This window comes from Ursus arctos, unplaced genomic scaffold, assembly GCF_023065955.2.
Source record: "Ursus arctos isolate Adak ecotype North America unplaced genomic scaffold, UrsArc2.0 scaffold_21, whole genome shotgun sequence".
Lineage (NCBI taxonomy): Eukaryota > Metazoa > Chordata > Mammalia > Carnivora > Ursidae > Ursus > Ursus arctos.
Window position 1 is genome coordinate 4,641,966 of NW_026622886.1, and position 18,386 is coordinate 4,660,351.

An 18,386-nucleotide genomic window follows, 5' to 3' on the forward strand; every position below is an offset into this window, starting at 1 on the left:
CTGGGGACACAGTGAGGCTGGGGTCTCTGGGGAGTCTAGAGGAGGGGCCTAGCTAATCTAGGATGGGGAAGGCTCCAGGAGGAGGCCGGCTGAAGGAGAACTTCATCTTACACGTACAGGTGGGGTGGGGGTGGGTGAGGGGAGTGGCCAGGGTGGGGGCACAGACTGTGCAAAGGCCCTGTGGTTCTCCAACACCGTCACCGGTGCCTGACGGGTGAGCCTTTGAAGAACAGAAATTAGGTCAAGAAGTTCCTCTGCTCCCACCTGTGAAGCTCCCGACCCACCCAGACTGAGACAGGACCCTCCGTGGTACAGCCCCGGAGGCCTCCCCTGCCTCCCTCCCCTCCAGCCACCCCGCTCTCTGCCTGGGCCGTCCTCCTTAGATAGTCCCCCATCCCTCTCACTGTCTTTGAGGCCTGAGCTCTCCCCTCTTGAGGCAATGAATGAATGAATGGGTGAGGCTGGGTGTGCCTGGAGCTCAGGAAAGAAGGAAAGGAGCAGAGGAGGAGGCAGCGGCCCCAAGCAAGGCTAGCAGGATATAAAGCCTGGAGGGCTGCGCGGGATGGGCCTAATTCTGAGGGGGATGAGAAGCCGTGGTGGGGCCGTGGGCAGGGGACAGACAGGGCCACAGAAACCTCTCCTTCACTCCCAGGAGCTGCCTGGAGCCCACCTGCTTCTCAGGAACTTGCACGGACGGACAGAACACTGAGGCTGGAAGGAGGGGCTGGCTTGCCCAGGACCCCTGGCAGGTGGAAGGACAGCATCAAGGAATGGGGCCTCCAGAAGCCTCTGGAAGCTGGTGTGTTCCTTGTCCCACTGTGTGCTGAGGCAGCCAGAGTGGCTCTTCTGGAAGAATCTGATGTCAGGCTCTCTGAGGACCTACTCCAACCCTGCCCTGGGTGCCTAGTGACACAACAGGCCCAGCCCCGGTCCTGAGGAACAGCGCACCATGGGAAGGGGCCTGGATGGTGCCTGGCATGCTGCAGGTGCTCAACCAAGACACATTGCCTTCCTTCCTCCCTTCTCTGACTGGTTCCCCCCGCCACCCCCCCCCCCCCCCCCCCCCCCCCCGCCCCGGGCAGGGGCAAGGCCACTCTGCCGGGAAGATGCTTAGCAACGAAGTTAACTTGGGGCTGATCTCTTCTCCACTCGCTGGCTGTGTGATCTGGGTAGACTGCTCTCCCACTCTGAGCCAGCTTGCCATCCGTAAACCAGATACACTGCACTGCTCCCCGTGGGCAGTGTGGAGGCCGCCACGATGATGACGTAAGGCAATGCCTGTGAAGCAGGGGGCGGGGCTTAATAAAAAGCGGCCATTGCTCATTGACCCCCAGGCAGTTATAATGCTCCCATCGAAAGAGGGGCTTAGGAATGATCCAGTCCAACCTCCTGTGTATCCAGAGGAGGAAGCAGGCCCAGAGGAGGGTCGACTCACCCGTGGTCACACGGTTGGTCAGCAGGAGCCAGGGTACACATCCAGGGGCAGCCAGGCGCGTGCTCAGGCCGCAGGCAGAGCACCTTAGACCGCAGGGTGGAAAAGCCGGCCCGCCGCCTGTTTTTATCCAGGCTGCCAGCTCAGAATGGATGTCACAGGTGAGCATCTGCAACTGATTTGAGGATAGGAAATACTAACTTGAACTCCAATTAAGCACCTTGACCCCGCCCCGCCACTGCCCCAAAAGAATTCCACTCTTCTCAGTAGCAAACCTGGATCATAAAACATTGTCCTCAATTCTTATTACATTTTGAATTGTGTCAATTTATAAATAGTGGACATTTGTTTCCTCCTGTATAATATCTTTGATTCTGCCCTTGGCCCCCGAAGCCTGAAATATGTATTCTTTACCCCGTCCTCCCACCCCTGACCCTGCCCTGGGCTCTCCGGGCTTGGTCAGGACTGCTGCCCCCACCTGGTCTTCCTCTGGCTGGACTGTGGACTCCCAGCCCAGTGCTCGCCTGTGCTTCCAGCCCTCCCAACATTGCCTAAGCCCTCACCTGCCTGGCCTCGGGACCCAGCTGTCGCCCTGGGGGACATGTGCCACCGTGGCCTGGGGGGCGTCCGGCTCCCCTGAGGACCACGCTCTCCTCTCCATCCCTCCTGCGGGAGCCAAGGCCAGCGTGGGTGGCCAAATCTCCGCGGTAACAGGGTCTGACTCCTTCCCCCCCCCCAACCTGCCGCCCCTCCCCCCTCCCTGCACCTGCTCTCCGGCCCCTCCCGCACCCCCCCCCACTCCTGCTCCCTCCTTCCCTGGCTCTCCATGTCACCATCTGTGGCACAATCCCTCTCTGTCACTCTGCCTGCCACCCCCTCCTTCTCCTTCCTCCTTCCCCGCTCTCCATCCCTGCCTCTCTCCGCATCTCCCTCTCGCCCCTTCTCTCCTCTTTGCTCCTGCTTCTATTCTCCCTGCCACGCATTTCTTATCACTCCCCCTCATTCTGGCTTTCCACCCACTCACTGTCTTCTCCCTCTCCCTCTCTCTCCACCTCCGACCGACCCCCCTTTCCCCTCTATTTCTACTGGTTTCCGATAGTCCCTGCTCCCCTTTTCTTTTCCTTGGGAGGTTCTCTGTCCACCCCCACCCTGAGCTCCTGCCCACAGACCCCCCTCTGTGCCTCTAACCCCCCCTCCCCCAGGACGTGTCCTGGAGATGGGGGGTGACGCACCAGGCGCCCGTGGGAAGTCAGGGCCGGAGACCAGATGGGAGAGGCTCTGTGGGCAGTCGTGGCCGCCGCAGGCCTAGGAAGGGGCTGGGGCCGTAAGCTGTCTAGAAGTGGGCACTGTGTGGGGACCCCAGCTGAGGCTGCTCTGGGCACTTGGGGACCGGGCAGGGAGAGGGGGCAGCAGAATGGTAACCAGCCTGGCGGCAAGCAGGGGAACCCTCACCCCATGGGCAGGTAAGGAGGCTGGGGCCGGGGTGGGATCCCAGAGGGTGGGGTGCTGGAGCCCACCCTCTGCCCAGGATGAACTTGGGAAGCTGCGGCTGGGGACTGGGAGAGAGTGGGAAGGCCCAGGGAGGAAGGAGGCCTCCCTGTGACCTCTTGGTGGGCTGTGGGGGGTGGGGGGGCAAGTGCATCTCAGATTCTCGTGCTATGGTTCTAGAATACTGGAACCACACGGCAGCAGAGCGTTAGAGCTCTGGAAGAAACCAGATGCATCATGTCGGTGGGCCCCCTCTGCCCCGGGTGTCAGCTTCCCTGAGCTCTCCCTCCGTGCTGGGCTCCGTGCATGGCACAGTCCCATTTAATCTTTATAGCAACCCTGGGAGGTGGGGCTACCTGTCTGCATTGGAATAGGAGGAAACTGAGGTCCAGAGGCAGGAAGTGATTTGCCCAAGGTCACACAGTAACTGGATATCATCATTCCGTGGTAGAGCCCAAGCCCCCAGCCCAGGCCTTGTGGGGTGTGTTCCTAGGGGTCAGACCCCAGGCCTCGAATGGGAGTGAGTCAGTCGGCATTGATTAGTACAACCCAGATCTTTTGAGGGAAGGCCCAGGGCTGCAGAGGGCAAGCAGAATGCAGTTGGCAGGGGACATCAGCCTGCAGCCTTCGGGGCCGTCCCAGGTCCCAGTCCTGGATTCCCCTCAGCTGGGGCCCTTCAGGGGAAGCCAGCAGGGCCACGAGGTACTGATGGTTTAGGAGTAGACAGAACTGGGTTTGAATTCTGCTGTCCCACTCACCAGCTACGTGACCTCGTGCAAGTAGCTGAACTTCTCTGAGCCTCAGCTTCCTCCTCTGTAAAAATCCTCCCTCCTGGGCTTTGTGAGGATTTCAGAATGTGGGTCTGAGCCCTGTGCCCAGGAGCCATGCCCTGCCTCGCTCAGAGCTCTGCTTGCTGAACTGCTTGGTCTGCCCTCATTTCCCAGTGCCAGGCGCTGTGCCAGGCGCTGGGGCTAAAGACATAAGTAGCTCAAGTTTCCCGCGACCCAGAGCCGGCACTCAAGAGGGTAAGCGGATGGGGGCGGACACATGGAAAGTGGTTGGGGTGTCTGGCATCTCTGAGGGGCTGTCCTGAATTGCTGTGTGGCTCAGGGCAGCCACTCACCCTCTCTGGGCCTCTGTCCCCTCTCAAACAGTCCTCTGAGGAGTCCGCCCCCAGCTTTCAGGCAAGCGTGTGCCAAAGATAAACCAGACAGGGAGGAAAAGTCCCTCCTCCCCGAGGCTGAACTAGATCACGCACAGGATTCCAACTCCTTAAAAGAAAAGGCGGCCCCTAAATTGCAGGTTGGCTTCTGCCCGCGGAAAGCTGTAATTTTCCCGCTTCTGGAGCCTGGCCTGTTAAACTTTGACAGGGAAGATGGGCTCAGATGAGGGCGGAGGCAGACAGTGTTCCAGGGTGGCGGGGGCTTTGGGAGGGGCTGTGGCAACGCCCGGTACACAGGCAGAGCCTGGCTGGGTGTGCTGTGTTCCCAGGCCCGCGTGTGTTAGCACGTGTGCGTGTGTGCGGTGGACAGGCGTGTGCCCGAGCAGGAGGGGGGGGTCCTCAGAGCTCACCTCCAGGCTTCCCTGGGGGCATCTGTCCCTGCAGCCTGGAAATTAGGTTTGCCCAGCTCCTTGCTCCTCTCTCAGGAGCCTGGCACTCTCCTGCCTCCTCCAGCCCTGGGCTGTGATTGGCTGCCCCGCGGGGAGGCTGTAGAGACGATGTGCGCGCAGGGCGGCGGTCGAGGTGGACGGACGGGTGACGGGTGACGTAGGGCTCCCGGGCGGAGGAAGCCAGAAAGAACTGCATGGTCTCAGATGCCACAGTTCCAGGTGGAAGAGGGCTGATTCTGGCATTCAGGAATTGTGACATTCTGACTCAAGGACACAGAGTCTGAAGATCAAGAACTCCATAACTCAGTTCTAAAAACCTGAAATTCTATGTCTAGGACCCTAAGATTCCAGGGGTTTGAGCCCATGATCCTAATAGTTCAAGAACCCGAAGAGCAGTGAGGGGAGCTCTGCATAGGCTGGTGGGAGAGGGGGATGCCAGCTGAGGGCCTCCCCAAGGCCCAGCCTCAGTCTACCGGCCTGTGAAATGGAGGGGTGTGTGTGTGTGTGTGTGTGTGTGTGTGTGTGTGTGTGTGTTGGAGGATGACCTTCAGGGTCCTCCCAGGTCTGCCCCTTCCTAGCTGTGTGACCAGGGCTGTGCGGCCTCACTTTTGTGCGCTGTCTAATGGTGGGGACAACACTATCCCTCCCCTGTAAGACCCCATAGGATGCTGGGTGTCACTGGCTTAGCCTGGAACCTGGCAGCTGGGGTCAGTGACAAGGAGCTGACAGCGCTGTTAGGATCCTATGAGACCCACATCCAGAGAGCCTCTCCCTTAGTGCCACTGTCCCAGGCTCAGGAGGGTTGATGCGATCCTGGGGTAATGACATGTTGGGGGCTCCTCCCCTCGGGTTGAAGGAGCAGGGAGGGGTGCTCTGAGCCCAACCAGCCTGGGGTATCATCAGGAGGAGCCACGGCCAAGGGGTTCTTTGCCATTCTCCACGTTGCCGGGCCTGGTGCTCAGAGCCTTTAGGAACCCAAGATCCTCGAGCAGGGGCAACCAGGCAGGCTCACCCACCGAGAGGTGTCTGCTCCAAGCTGGGGTGCCTCTCCTTTCCAGAAGCTTTGTATCTTATAAGTAGTGTCTGGATGGGGCAATGCAGGTGGCAGGTCCCACTCGAGGTGATCCAGACTCAGTGTTGGCTCAGAGTGGGGATATCGGAGGCTTTCTTTCTCTCTCAGGGTTTTCTGTAGGGATAGGCAGGGGATGGACAGGAGCCAAGGGACTGGGGAAGGTCATCAGGAAGAAGGGGTGGGGAGAGGTCCCGGCCCCGGGGGAGGCTTAAGCTATAACTGGGCCTCCTGAGAGCCAGGAAGTCCTGCTGACGGAGGCTCACAAGTGCTGAGGTGCGTGGATTTCCGAGCGAGTGGGGCTTGAATTTCTGCTATCAGCAATTCATCCTCCCTTTGCATTGAGAATTGTCCACTCTGGGTTCCTCTGATTCATTCAATGCCTCAAACACTGATGCAGAGCCTGTGCTGTGTGAAGGGACGAGGAGACGGTTCAAAGCCCAGAGGGTGTCTCCACATTTAAGGAGAGCCAGTCTAGCCGGGAAATGGGGAAGAGTCCTAGCTCCTTATCATACACAGGAGGCGTGATAAGAAACGGACTAAGGAAGTGAACGGGCATGCCGGTTCCCACTGTGTCATTGGGCAAACTCTTATTCATGCTTCAAGGCCCATCTGAAATGCCCTCTTCTCTGGGAAGCCTGCCCCACCTGTGTGGAGGGGGTGGGTATTCTTGTACCTCCCCTCAGGGTGCTGTGAATTTCTCACCACGGGGAGAGAAGGGGCCCCATGTGCCCACCCTGCCAGGTTCACAGCTAGCACCCCAGGCAGGGCCTTTGTGGGGGCACTGTGGGATGGGCTAGGCTTGGGAAGTCCCCAAGCACTCCCATTCCCAGGAGAGGGGACATCCCCGTGCCTGTGGTTCTTAATGCAATTCAGAATCTGAAGAACCTGATGGAAGCTCTGGGCTTTGCACCGCAGTTTGGCGCTGGGGGGGGGGGGGGCGTTCATGGTCCTCTGCAGTTCATCTAGAGACGGAGGTTCAAGGTTAAAGCCCGTGATATGCAGCACTGGTTTTCAAATGTAAGGGCTGAGACCGGCTGGTGGCTGTCTCTTAGTCTATTCAGGGCTGTTATAACAGAATGCCACAGCCTGGGGAGGGAGGGCTTAAAAACATTTATTTCTCACCGTTCTGGAGGCTGGAAGTCCAAGATCAAGGTGCCGGCAGATTCTCTGTCCGGTGATACCTGCTTCCTCATTCACAGTCAGTCATCTTGCTGTGTCCTCATACGGTGGGAGTGAGGGAGCTCTCTGGGGCCTTTTATAAGGACACTGATCCCATTCAGGGGGGCTCCACTGTGAAGACCTTAGCAGCCCCCAAAGCCCCCCATCCCCCAATACCATCTCCGGGGGGTTAGGATTTTAGTACACAAATTTGGAAGCAGGGGGGAATACATTCAGTCTATCACAGGGGGGATCCACTTGGGGTTCTGCCAGCCGGGGCACCCTACGTAGAAAGGGCAGGTATTGCTTTATGAAACAATGTGATTTCACTGAGTTGCAAGGTCAAACCCATTGGCGTCAAAGATGTTTGAAAAACGGAAGGAAGGCCCTATGCCGCCATGGGCTGATGAAATGATCTGTTCGCTCCTCTATTATACATTTGTGGGGCACGCACAGGTGCACAGGTGCAAAAGTGAGAAGGTGAAGGGGACACTGTGGTGCACAGGTCAGTGAAGGTCGCTGCCCTTTGGAGCCAGACAAGCCCACGTCCCATGCCACTCCCAGCCGTGATACACTTCACCTCTCTGAGACTCAGACTCCTCCTCTGAGTAGTGGGGACAGCTTGCTGGCCCACCTTGCTGGCCTGTGCAGAGTAAAAGGTGTATGTCAAACTCTGGCGGGTAGCGCTACAAGTCTCCAAGGTCAGGGTGGTGGGGGAGGGGCAGTGCAGAGAAAGCCGTCATCCGCTGTGACGTAGCGGTGTCCTTCCTCCTCCAGGCCAATAGCTGACTGCTGACCACCCTCCCCTCGGCCATGGACACCCCTGGCTATCCCGCGTCGGCGCTCACAACCTTGGAACCTGGGAACACCTCCTCGGCCTGGCTCCTGGATGCCACCCTGGGAAATGCGTCGGCGGCCCCAAGCGTGGCAGGGCTGGCTGTCAGCGGTGTTCTGATCCCACTGGTCTACCTGGTGGTGTGCGTGGTGGGCCTGCTGGGCAACTCCCTGGTCATCTACGTGGTCCTGAGGCATACGGCCAGCCCGTCGGTCACCAATGTCTACATCCTCAACCTGGCCCTGGCCGATGAGCTCTTCATGCTGGGGCTGCCCTTCCTGGCTGCCCAGAACGCCCTGTCCTACTGGCCCTTCGGCTCCCTCATGTGCCGCCTGGTCATGGCCGTGGACGGCATCAACCAGTTCACCAGCATCTTCTGCCTGACCGTCATGAGCGTGGACCGCTACCTGGCCGTCGTGCACCCCACCCGCTCCGCCCGCTGGCGCACGGCTCCCGTGGCCCGCACGGTGAGCGTGGCCGTCTGGGTGGCCTCGGCGGTGGTGGTGCTGCCCGTGGTGGTCTTCTCGGGGGTGCCGCACGGCATGAGCACCTGCCACATGCAGTGGCCCGAGCCGGCGGCGGCCTGGCGCGCCGGCTTTATCATCTACACGGCCGCGCTGGGCTTCTTCGGGCCGCTGCTGGTAATCTGCCTCTGCTACTTGCTCATCGTGGTCAAGGTGCGCTCGGCCGGCCGGCGGGTGCGGGCACCCTCGTGCCAGCGGCGGCGGCACTCGGAGCGCAGGGTCACGCGCATGGTGGTGGCCGTGGTGGCGCTCTTCGTCCTCTGCTGGATGCCGTTCTACGTGCTCAACATCGTCAACGTGGTGTGCCCGCTGCCCGAGGAGCCCGCCTTCTTCGGCCTCTACTTCCTGGTGGTGGCGCTGCCCTACGCCAACAGCTGCGCCAACCCCATCCTCTACGGCTTCCTCTCCTACCGCTTCAAGCAGGGCTTTCGCAGGGTCCTGCTGCGGCCCTCCCGCCGAGTGCGCAGCCAGGAGCCTTCCGGCGGACCTGCGGAGAAGATGGTGGAAGACGAGGGGGAGGAGGAGGAGCGGGAGGGGGCAGGGAAGCAGGGGGAGGGCAAGGAGGTGAATGGCCGGGTCAGCCTCATCGCGCAGCCGGGCACCAGCAGGCAGGAGAGGCCGCCCAGCGGCAAGGCCGGCAAGGACAAGCAGTTCCTCCCCCAAGAGGCCTCGGCTGCAGACACGCCGGGCGCACTGCACATCAGCTCTCTGTAGGGGCCCGCGGAGGGCCAGCGTGGCCCAAGGACGGGACAGAGGCAGTGGGTGTGCCTGGGGCATGCCGTCCATGGTGCCAGAGGCCCACGATGGGATGTCTGGAGGCCTGGGCTCTGATCCCATAGCTGCCGAGACTCGCTGTGTGACCTTGCCTAGGTCCCTTTCCTTCTCTGGGCCTTGTGTTCTCTTCTGTGACTCAGGGATGGGAGGAATCAGCCAGGACAAGGTCTGCTGGATGAGAAGCCCAGAGGGGTAGCACCGCTGGCTGGCCTTCCAGAGTGGGGCCCAGGTCCAGGGGGCAGGTGCAGACTGGCCTTCCCCCTCAAAGACACAGCATCCTGGTGGAATCAGCCTGAATCTTGGCCCTTGGAGGGACAGACCAAGATCTGATTTTCCGGGGGTCAGAGTCAGGTTCGCAGGGGAGGGACTGGGGCCCCAAGTAGAAGAAAGTCTTACCCAGTGCCGGGAGGGATTCAAACCGCTCAGGCCCCACATCAGCCCTCCCCCACTTGCTGAAAGGCCTCGGCCAGCTCTTCCTCCTCTCTGGGCCTCAGGCCTCACCTGCTGAACAACCAATAACCTCCAGGCCCTCTTGGCCCAGACGGTCAGTGCTGGGACTCCTGTGTTCCTGGTCCTGAGAGGCGGTGGATTTTCCAGGAAAGTCGCTCAGGCCGGCTTCAGGGTCCCTTACCGCCTGGGCCCATCCAAGGCCCTGTATCTCGTTTTGTACTTGGAATTTTACATTCTTTTTCATAAAGAGGGTCTCCAAACTGCGTAAGTTTAGGCCACCCAAAGCCCCACTCAGCCCCTGTTCAGGGCAGCTGACCAGTTCCCAAAGCAGCTCACGTCGTGTCCTGTGGCTGGAGGGGCGTGTCTCTGGGTATCTGGGGGCTCCAGGAGCCCCATCATAGCAGCACCCACTGGTGTCCCACCCCTCCCAGAGACCAAGGCAGGCCCTGGGCCAGGCAGACTGGCAGGGAAAGGCAGTGTCTAAACAGCACGGTGAGGAGAAGGAGGAAGAGAAGGAGGGGGAGGATGAAGGGGGCAGAGAAAGAAGAGAGGCAGGAGGAGGAGGGTGGAGGACAGATCTGCTCCATGACCGTGCAGTCATCCTTGGCCCCTCTGGGCTGAGCTCGGTGGCACCGTTGCTGAAAGCAGGCTGTGGGTGCCTGGCCTGGTCAATCTCAAGGAAAGGATGCAGTCAGGATGCGAAAGCCAACGCTCTGGAAGGTACAGCGCTGGCTCCCTCGAGGGCCTCTCTGTGCTGGTAAGAGGGGCTGTGCCTTGATGGTGGCCTAGGGACAGAGCTGAGGCTTAGGGGAGCAGGCCTCCCCATTCTCTATATTCTCCGGAGCCACAGTGTGGGGCAGCTCAGGGAAGACAAGACAATGGGGGCTGGCGAGGGACTATAGGAGAGGTCACCATGCAAGGACTCTCTCCCAGAGATAAGCCCTCAGAGCCACGGTGGGATTGGCCCTGGGGCTGGCAGCACCTCAGGCTAAGTCCCTCCATCCCCCACCCCGGCAGAGGGCAGGGGGTTCCTCAGGGAAAGCACGTGAATGGCAGGTTGGGAGATCTAGCTCTTCAACCCCCCCCCCCTCAGGATCCTGGCTAGCCTTGACCTCTCTGGGGCTCAGTTTCGCCATCATAAAATGGAGGCTGTCCCAGTCTGCTTACTTGTTCGGATTTGGGGGAAAACGTGAGTCATGCTGGGCAAGCTGCCCCCCCCCCCACTACAATGGTAGGGATGGGTGTATCAGACCATAAAGTAGAGGCAGGCCCCATGCCAGGCTTGGCCTACACCTGCTCCTTCATCAAGTGTCCTCTCTGTCTCTGGCCCTCGGGGGTAAGGATAGTGTGGGACCCAGGGTCGGGGGATGGGGGAGGCAGAGGCTGAAGATGGAAATGCAGGGCTTGGGGAGCGCACCTGCTCAGAAGTTCACAAAACCAGACCTTGCATGGATGTTGGAGCTGGAGGCCCAGCCCTCAGTCTGGGGTTCCCCTGAGGAGGCTCTGGGGGTCTGAATGAAGAAGGGCCCCATTTCAGCATTTCCTGGCAGACCCTGCCTTCCTGATTCCTGGGTCAGGTGAGACTGTTCAGCAGGGGTGGCTGCAAAGCCCTGAAGGAAACCCTTTGCTGCTCCTGCCCCTAGCTCTTGTCAATAAAGACAGTGACACGTGACACCAGCTGTGACCTGGGCCAGTTCCTCTGCCTTGGTGTGCACGGGCGTGCATGTGTATGACGTCTCTCCCTCTCTTCACCTCTCAGCTCTGTGTGCCTGGGTCTCCGTGTATGGCCTCCCAGAGGCCATGTCTCCAGGGCGCATGGAAGATGCCCGACAAACCTCAGCCTACACCCGTACAGATCTTGAGCCCAAAGCAGTAGATGGAGTCTTTTCCTGGGCCCAAAGAGCAAATCTCATGGCAGAAAGCTGATTGGTTTGACTGGGTCACGTGATAGCTCCTTGGGCCAATTACCAAGGACAAGGTGATGGAGTGCGAGGATTGGTCAGGTGTGGGTCACGTGTCCAGCCTTCCCACCCGGGAGAAAGTGGGACGCTGCAATGGACAGTCTAGCCTGTCCCATGGGGTAGGGGGTGGGTTTGGGACAGACTGCCAAAGGCAGGGGTGCGTTCCAGGCAGCGACAATAGACTGTGTGTGTGTTTGTGAGCACGGGGTGCATAATAGGGCATCTTAGCCACATCCACGAGTGAATGCACATTGGGCTGTTATCACCAAGGGTCTACTGTGCCCGAGGCAGGGGTGCATGCCATGGGAGCAGAGGGATGCTGGGGGCTACGTGTCCCATGTGAGTGGTTACCCGGACAAGGTTCCCCTCTGGATCGCACAGCCCCCAAGCTTCCCCACCATGCCACGTGTCACTGCTTGTGCCCGTCGACACTCACGCATGTGGGGGGTCCCACCGCCAGCCTTGTCTCTCCAGGCAGGGGCTGTGTTCCCAGGGTCAGGTAACTACAAATACTTGCAATAAATGAATGAATAGGGGAATTCCATTTAACAAACTCCAGCGGCAATTTTCACACCGTGACTCTAGCCTCCTCTGGTTGTGTGTCATGCAGTGACCATGAATCAGTGGGGGGAGGGCCAGGGGGATGGAGGGAACCTGTATAGGGGCTCGGACCTGGAATCTGTGGGTTATTGGAAACGCAGGGGCTGCAGGGTGAGGAGAGGTCTGGGGCTGTGGGCCTGGGCAGGCACGAAGGGGTGGTGATGACCCTCTCTGCCTGATTCCCCCTCCCCAGATCTTCAAGTTGCTCACACCCAAGGCCTTACCTTGAACGTGTCTCTCAGAGGCGGTTGCCAGGCAACAGCCCATGGCCACCAGGCTCTGGACCGGACTTCATGCGTCAGCAGCAGCTTCAGCAGCAGCGGGGAGGAGCTGGGAGTCCGCAGGGCCTGGGGTAGGGGAAGCCAAGGTCCCAGGGCTTCAGGTTGTCCTCACCTACAAGCAGTGGGGGAGACAGAGGCCACCAATCCATGGGGAGGTGACGGGTGGGCTCCACCGGACTCCAAACACAGAAAGAAATACTCTAAATGTGGCCAGAACCCCAGGCTGGAACATGAGGGGCCTTTCCCGGAGTCGTGCAAGACCACGGTCCTGCCACAGCCTTGCACAGCTCCCTGTCACTGGCAGGCCCTGGTGACATTCTCGGTGAGACCACTGGAAGGCTGTGGGGGAAATGCATCCCCTAAAAAGTTATGGGACCCGAATCGGGAGGCCTGGGACTGAGGCCCCGTGTCACAAACCTTTACTTCCCCTCTCTGGGCGTAGCACATTGAGTTAACAAAGATTTTCCCTAGCATGGCGAGTAGACAAGGCTCTGACCCTGGACTGCAGGTAGAGTGGGGGTAGACAGACCCCCGTCTCTGCTCCCTTGTTCCTGGGCAGCCACACAAGGAAATGCATCACTGTCTAGTCGGGAGAGAGGTGTGATGGGGAAGGGGCCGGTGGGGTCCGGGGGGGGGGGGGTCGCTGCTCAGGGAGCCGGGGGCAGCCCAGTGCCAGGCAGAGGGACCTGTGTGTGCTATGGCCTTGAGGCCAGAGGAATGCAGCCAAGACAAGGAGGAAAGGCAGAAGTTAGAACAGCAAAAATTGACAAGGCAAGAAACAACAATTGTTGGAGAGGATGTGGAGAAAGGGGATCCCTCCTACATTGTTGGTGGGAATGCACGTTGGTACAGCCACTCTGGAAAACAGTGTGGAGGTCCCTTAACCCTAGACCCAGCCATTGCACTACTGGGTATTTACCCCAAAGATACAGACATAGTGAAGAGAAGGGCCATATGCACCCCAATGTTCATAGCAGCATTGTCCACAATAGCTAAATTGTGGAAGGAGCCGAGATGCCCTTCAACAGATGACTGGATTAAGAAGTTGTGGTCCATATATACAATGGAATATTACTTAGCTATCAGAAAGAATGATTTCTCAACATTTGCTGCAACATGGATGGCACTGGAGGAGATAATGCTAAGTGAAATAAGTCAAGCAGAGAAAGACAATTATCATATGGTTTCTCTCATCTATGGAGCATAAGAACTAGGAAGATCGGTAGGAGAAGAAAGGGGGGTAAACAGAAGGGGGAATGAAGCATGAGAGACTATGGACTCTGGGAAACAAAATGAGGGCTTCAGAGGGGCGGGGGGTGGGGGAATGGGATAGGCTGGTGATGGGTAGTAAGGAGGGCACGTATTGCATGGTGCACTGGGTGTTATACACAACTAATGAATCATCGAACTTTACATCAAAAACCAGAGATGTACTGTATGGCGACTAACATAATATAATAAAAAAATATTATTATAAAAAAAAAAAAGGAGGAAAGGCAGAGGTAGGGCCCAGCTGAGGGACAGAAGTTGTGTCAGACAGGACCTCATGGGGGTTAATTCCCGTTGCAGTCGTGTCTCCCTGCCAAATTCATGTCCAAGTCCTAACCTCCAGTGCCTCTGGATGTGACCTTATTTGGAAGTACGGTCCCTTCAGATGAAAGCAGCTAAGACGAGGTCATACTGGGGTAGGCTGGGCCGCTAATCCAATGCAACTGGCGTTCTTAAGCAAAGGGGAGATGTGGACAGACAGGAGCACAGGGAAGACGTCGGGTGATGCTTCTACGAGCCCCGGGACACCAAAGTTTGCCAGCCAAGCGCCGGAAGCTGGGCAGGAGGTCCTCAGAGCCCTCCAGAAGGAAGCAGCTGTGTTGACTCTTCGGTCTCAGACTCCCAGCCTCCAGAACCAGGAGCAAATGAATTTCTGTTGCAAGCCACCCAGCTCGTGGTACCCGGTTACAGCAGCCCCAGCGAGTGAACACAGAGATTACGGCCCCTCCTCTCCAGGACTCCCGGGGGGGGGGGGGTCCGTTGGACTGGCACCGCTCACTCTTTCATTCAGCAAGTGTTTTGGGGGGCAACTGCCAATTGTACAAGGCTGAAGGCAGAGAAGTTACAAGGCCCGTCTTTTAGGAGCAGAGGAAGTCACGGTGAAGAGAAGAGAAAAACTAGCCAGTTCTTAAGCACATGGACCCTGGAACTGCTGTTTGATCTTGAGCCAGTTAATTAACCTTCCTGTGCTTCTGCCTCCTCTCTGAGATCAGCTGTCTCTACTCTTGGGAGGTTTAAATGAGTTAATATTTCTAAACAGTTTAGCAGGGTGCCTGATGCATTAGGTGCTGTGTTTAACGAACGTGGGAAGTGCTTTCACAGAAGCAAGGATCCCTCCACCGGCATGGGGTGGACGTCTCCCCAGGAGGCGTGATGGCCCAGTTGAGTGTAAAGAGGAGACTGGAGTTTATGCACAGGGAAGGAGGCATGCGAGATGGTCCGGGTACCGAGGACAGCTCTGATACCCATTTACAGCAGAGGACGGTGCGGCCCGGGATGGTCAAGCACCTGGCTCAGGGTCACGGCACCAGAAGCAGGACCAAGAACACTGTTTTCCAGCCCCCAGTCCAGTGTCTATAGTTTTTTTTTTAAACTATGAAACTGAGAGGCAAAGTGGCAGGAGCGATGCGGGGAGTGGGGAGAGCTCTGAGACCATTGGTGCCAGCTCCCCGGTGGCCACTGGGTAGGGACAGATGATGTCCTCAGGGAAGACCAGACAGGCATGCGGACAGCCCAGGCCCCGTGGGGACTCTGTCATCTCCAGGAGGCTCAGCCACCCTCCAGGGAGCCCTGCAGCCCAGCACAGGCCTGGCCGCCAGACCACGGTGGTGTGCACACGGGGGTGAATGAGGGGTGACCCCTTGTGCACATGTGTGCCGAGGGCACCTTTTCAAAGAAAATGTCTGGGCCACGCTTGGCATCTCCAGGGTCCCAGACACCTCAGGTCCTGGTTCATACATCCCAGGAACACAGCCTGGAGGCAGCCAGGAGCCGACGTCCCTTGTGGCCGGCTTATTACAGGTGGGGGAAAAGGAGGCCAGGGGTGGGACGTGGCCTCCCGGTCCTGCTATCTGCTTTAATTACCAGGAAATATGTCAATATTTGCACACGAAAGGGCCAGTCGTGCGGCTGCATTTGGTCAACACGGCCCAGAGCCTGCTTAGTTTCTCCATCTGTAAGAAGGGGGTGTCTCTGAGCTCCGCTTCCCTCCGCTCATCAGACAGCGCAGGTCTCTCCTGCTCTCTGGCCGTAAAATAGCAGCAATTGTGGGGAGAACAAAGCAAACTCGCAATGCCTGTTTACGTGGGTGGCAGTCTGCTGAGCTGTCAGCCACACAATAAGATTCCAACCCCAGCGCCACCACTTCTTAGCTCTGCGGGCCTCCGGGCTAGCCTCGGAACCGCTTGGAGCCTCAGTTTCCTCATCCATAAAATGGGCTTCCTAACCCTCACCTCCCAGGAAAGTCACCGGACCTCCGGCCAAGGCCTGCGCTGTGCTCTGTGTCCGGCAGGGGGCGCCGCGGGACCTCCGCCTAGTCGCAGCTCCGCTCGGCCGGACTCGGCTCTCTTCGGTCACGCTCGGCTCCACTCGGTTAGACTCGGCCGTGTTCGGCCGCCACCGCCAGGCTCGGCCAGACTCGGCTCTGCTCGGTTGTCCTCGGCAGCACTTGGCAGGATTCGGCTATGCTCGGCCAAGTTCGGCCTCTCTTGCCCCTACCCGACTCCTCCCGGCGCTGGACGCGCAGAGGCCCCTCCCTGGCGCCGCGGCGGCTCTTCGCTGCCGCCTGGGGTTGGGCTTCCCGGGTAGAGGCCCGCGGCCAGAGCAGAGCCGGCCTGAGGTTCTTCGGCCCGCGAGTGTCCGCGCGGCGGAATCCGGTTTGGCTGAGCCCTGGGCCGCGTTTTTCGGGGGCATCAGCCTGACTGGCAGCCTAAGGAGCGTGCCCGCGGCCGGCAACAGTCTTTTTCCCAGTGCTCCAGGCCGCTGCGGGTGGGCCTGGGGTCGGGGAGTCGCACCCCCACTTCTGCCGAGCGAGGCGGGAAGGTTGGCTGCTGCCTTCCCACGCGCCTTGGCGGCTTCATCATTCTGCTCCTGCCACTAGTGGGCCGTGGGAGGGAGCCAGTTGCTGCACCTGTTCCTCTAGCCTCAGTTTCCCCCTCTAACAGTTAACAGGGTTCTTCTGGGGCGGGGTGGGAGGCAGCGGACAGACGCCCCGAGACCTGCTGGCTCTTCCTTCCCTGGGCCTCTCGGGGATTCAGCTTCCTCTAACGTAAAATGGAATTAAACTCCCTCAGCTCGGATTAACACCCTTTGGGATCAGACGCGGGTTGTTGAAAGCCCAGGGTGGAGAAACTGAGTCCAGAGGTGGAAGTTCACCCAGGACAACCCGGCTAGTCAGTGCAAGGGCTCTGGAGAACCAAGTCTGGGGTTCTGCGCGCAGGACGAAGCGGGACCAACTGCCTGGGAGAGGGAGGGTCTCCTGGGGCCCTCTGGCCACTTTGTGGGGAGTGGGGTTTGGAAAAAGGGCATGGGCGCCCCAGCCAGCCCCCCAGCGCGTCGCAGTGGGCCCTTCATCCTTCTCCTACCCCTCTCCTACCACCTTAGCTCCTGAAGAAGGGGATGGGACGAGTGGGGGGCATCACCAGCCGCGGGTGGGGTGAAGTGGGTGCCCGGTGGGATGGGTCACACAAGCTGCCCGGACCCAACGGCTCTGCCCAGCAGGTGGCGCTCGCGGTTTCCTTTGTTCAGTTTCTTAATTGCTTACTGACCGTGAGCAGTTAGCTCTGTGACTTGCCCTTCACAGCTTGCGATGCCGACTCCGGGAATCATGTTTTCTACCTCATTTTTTGACAGGCACACGTTTTATTTTTTTTAATACATGAGGGGTCCTGGCACTTTGTAAACACTAACGCACTATTTTTATACCTTCTCCCGAACCCGGGGCTGTTACCTAGGTGCGACTAGGTAGGAGCTTGGTTCTGAGAGTCTGTGAGTCTGCACCTCATTTGTCTTATCTGTAAAATGGGGCTAATACTTGTGCCTCCCTCTGAGAATTGTTGAGGGATTAGATGAGTTAATACATGTAAAAAACCTCAGAACAGAGCCTGGTTGGGAGTAAGAGCTGTCTTTTGTGAGCCGGGACAACAGGCAGGAGGTGGTGGGGGCACTCACAGCTCTGCCCTGGGTTTCTGGCCTTGGTGACAGAGGTTTTGGCTTTCTGCACTGGGGTTGTACCCTTGCTGGTGGGGGTTATTGCAGAGCGATGACAGGTATCCCAGGCCAGCTTCTTCTCTGGACGTGTTATCTCCGGGGTGCCAGGGCTTCCGACTCAGGTGCGCATGGGGAGAATGGGCTCATACCCTTACCCTATTCAGAGTGTAACCATGGAGAAGCACTGATGGGCGGCCAGCAGAGGGTACCCCTATTGGGTATCCCACCAGAATGCTCAGGTGCTCTTGGCCTCTTCATGTTCCTCTGGCCCAGAGACACCGAGGCTCAGAAGTAGGAAGTGTGCCCAAGGTCACATGGCTAGAAGGAGCTGGAGCCCCGGGGTTGGAGCCCCATCTCCAAGCTATCTGGCCAGCCGGGGAGATCTTCCGAATGGCTGGGAGACCAAGGAATGCTGCACCAATGAAGGTATTTTAGGCAGAGTGAGAATGAGAAGAAAAATATTGATGTAGAATATATCCGAGTTTTGTTGTCCTGGCCGGCCTTCCTCCAGCCATCTGTTCTGGGCAAAGAGAACAAGGGGCCTGTTTCTGGGGCCTTGGCCTGACCGGGAGCCAAAGGAACCAGCCCTAGAACCTGGCAATCCAGTCCCTTTCCTGGCCTCAGCCTCCCCACCTGTTAAATGGGTTGAGCGGCCTTTGGCAGAGGAGCTGGTGAGGGTGGCATGGAGCATGTGCTGGCACAGTGGGGGATAAGCTTCCAGAGTCCCCAAGCCGTGCTCCCCATCCCCCATCTGTCTTCCCTTCCCTTCTCCCTTTCCTCTGACTAGGCTTTTTAAGCCAAAGGGCGGCAGAGGCGACCAGGAGCTGTCTCCTCCTCTGGTGCTGCTGACTCAGCCCTTTTCCTGATGGCAGCGGCATGGGGGAGGGTGGGGAGGGTGGCTCCCCTTGGCTCCCGCCCTCTGCAGCCCTGGCTCAGTGCCCTGG

General features: G+C 58.8%; 1 protein-coding gene across 1 annotated transcript; it reads left to right on the forward strand.

Annotated features, from left to right (window-relative positions):
- The first annotated feature begins 7,574 nt into the window (after positions 1–7,574).
- Positions 7,575–8,834, forward strand: SSTR3 (somatostatin receptor 3). The gene has a single exon (XM_026479279.2). It carries the CDS (start codon positions 7,575–7,577, stop codon positions 8,832–8,834), a length of 1,260 nt encoding a protein of 419 aa, XP_026335064.1.
- The last annotated feature ends 9,552 nt before the right edge of the window (positions 8,835–18,386 follow it).

Excerpts from the sequence above, each read along its gene's own strand:
- SSTR3 (XM_026479279.2), top strand. The coding sequence starts at position 7,575 with ATGGACACCCCTGGCTATCCCGCGTCGGCGCTCACAACCTTGGAACCT.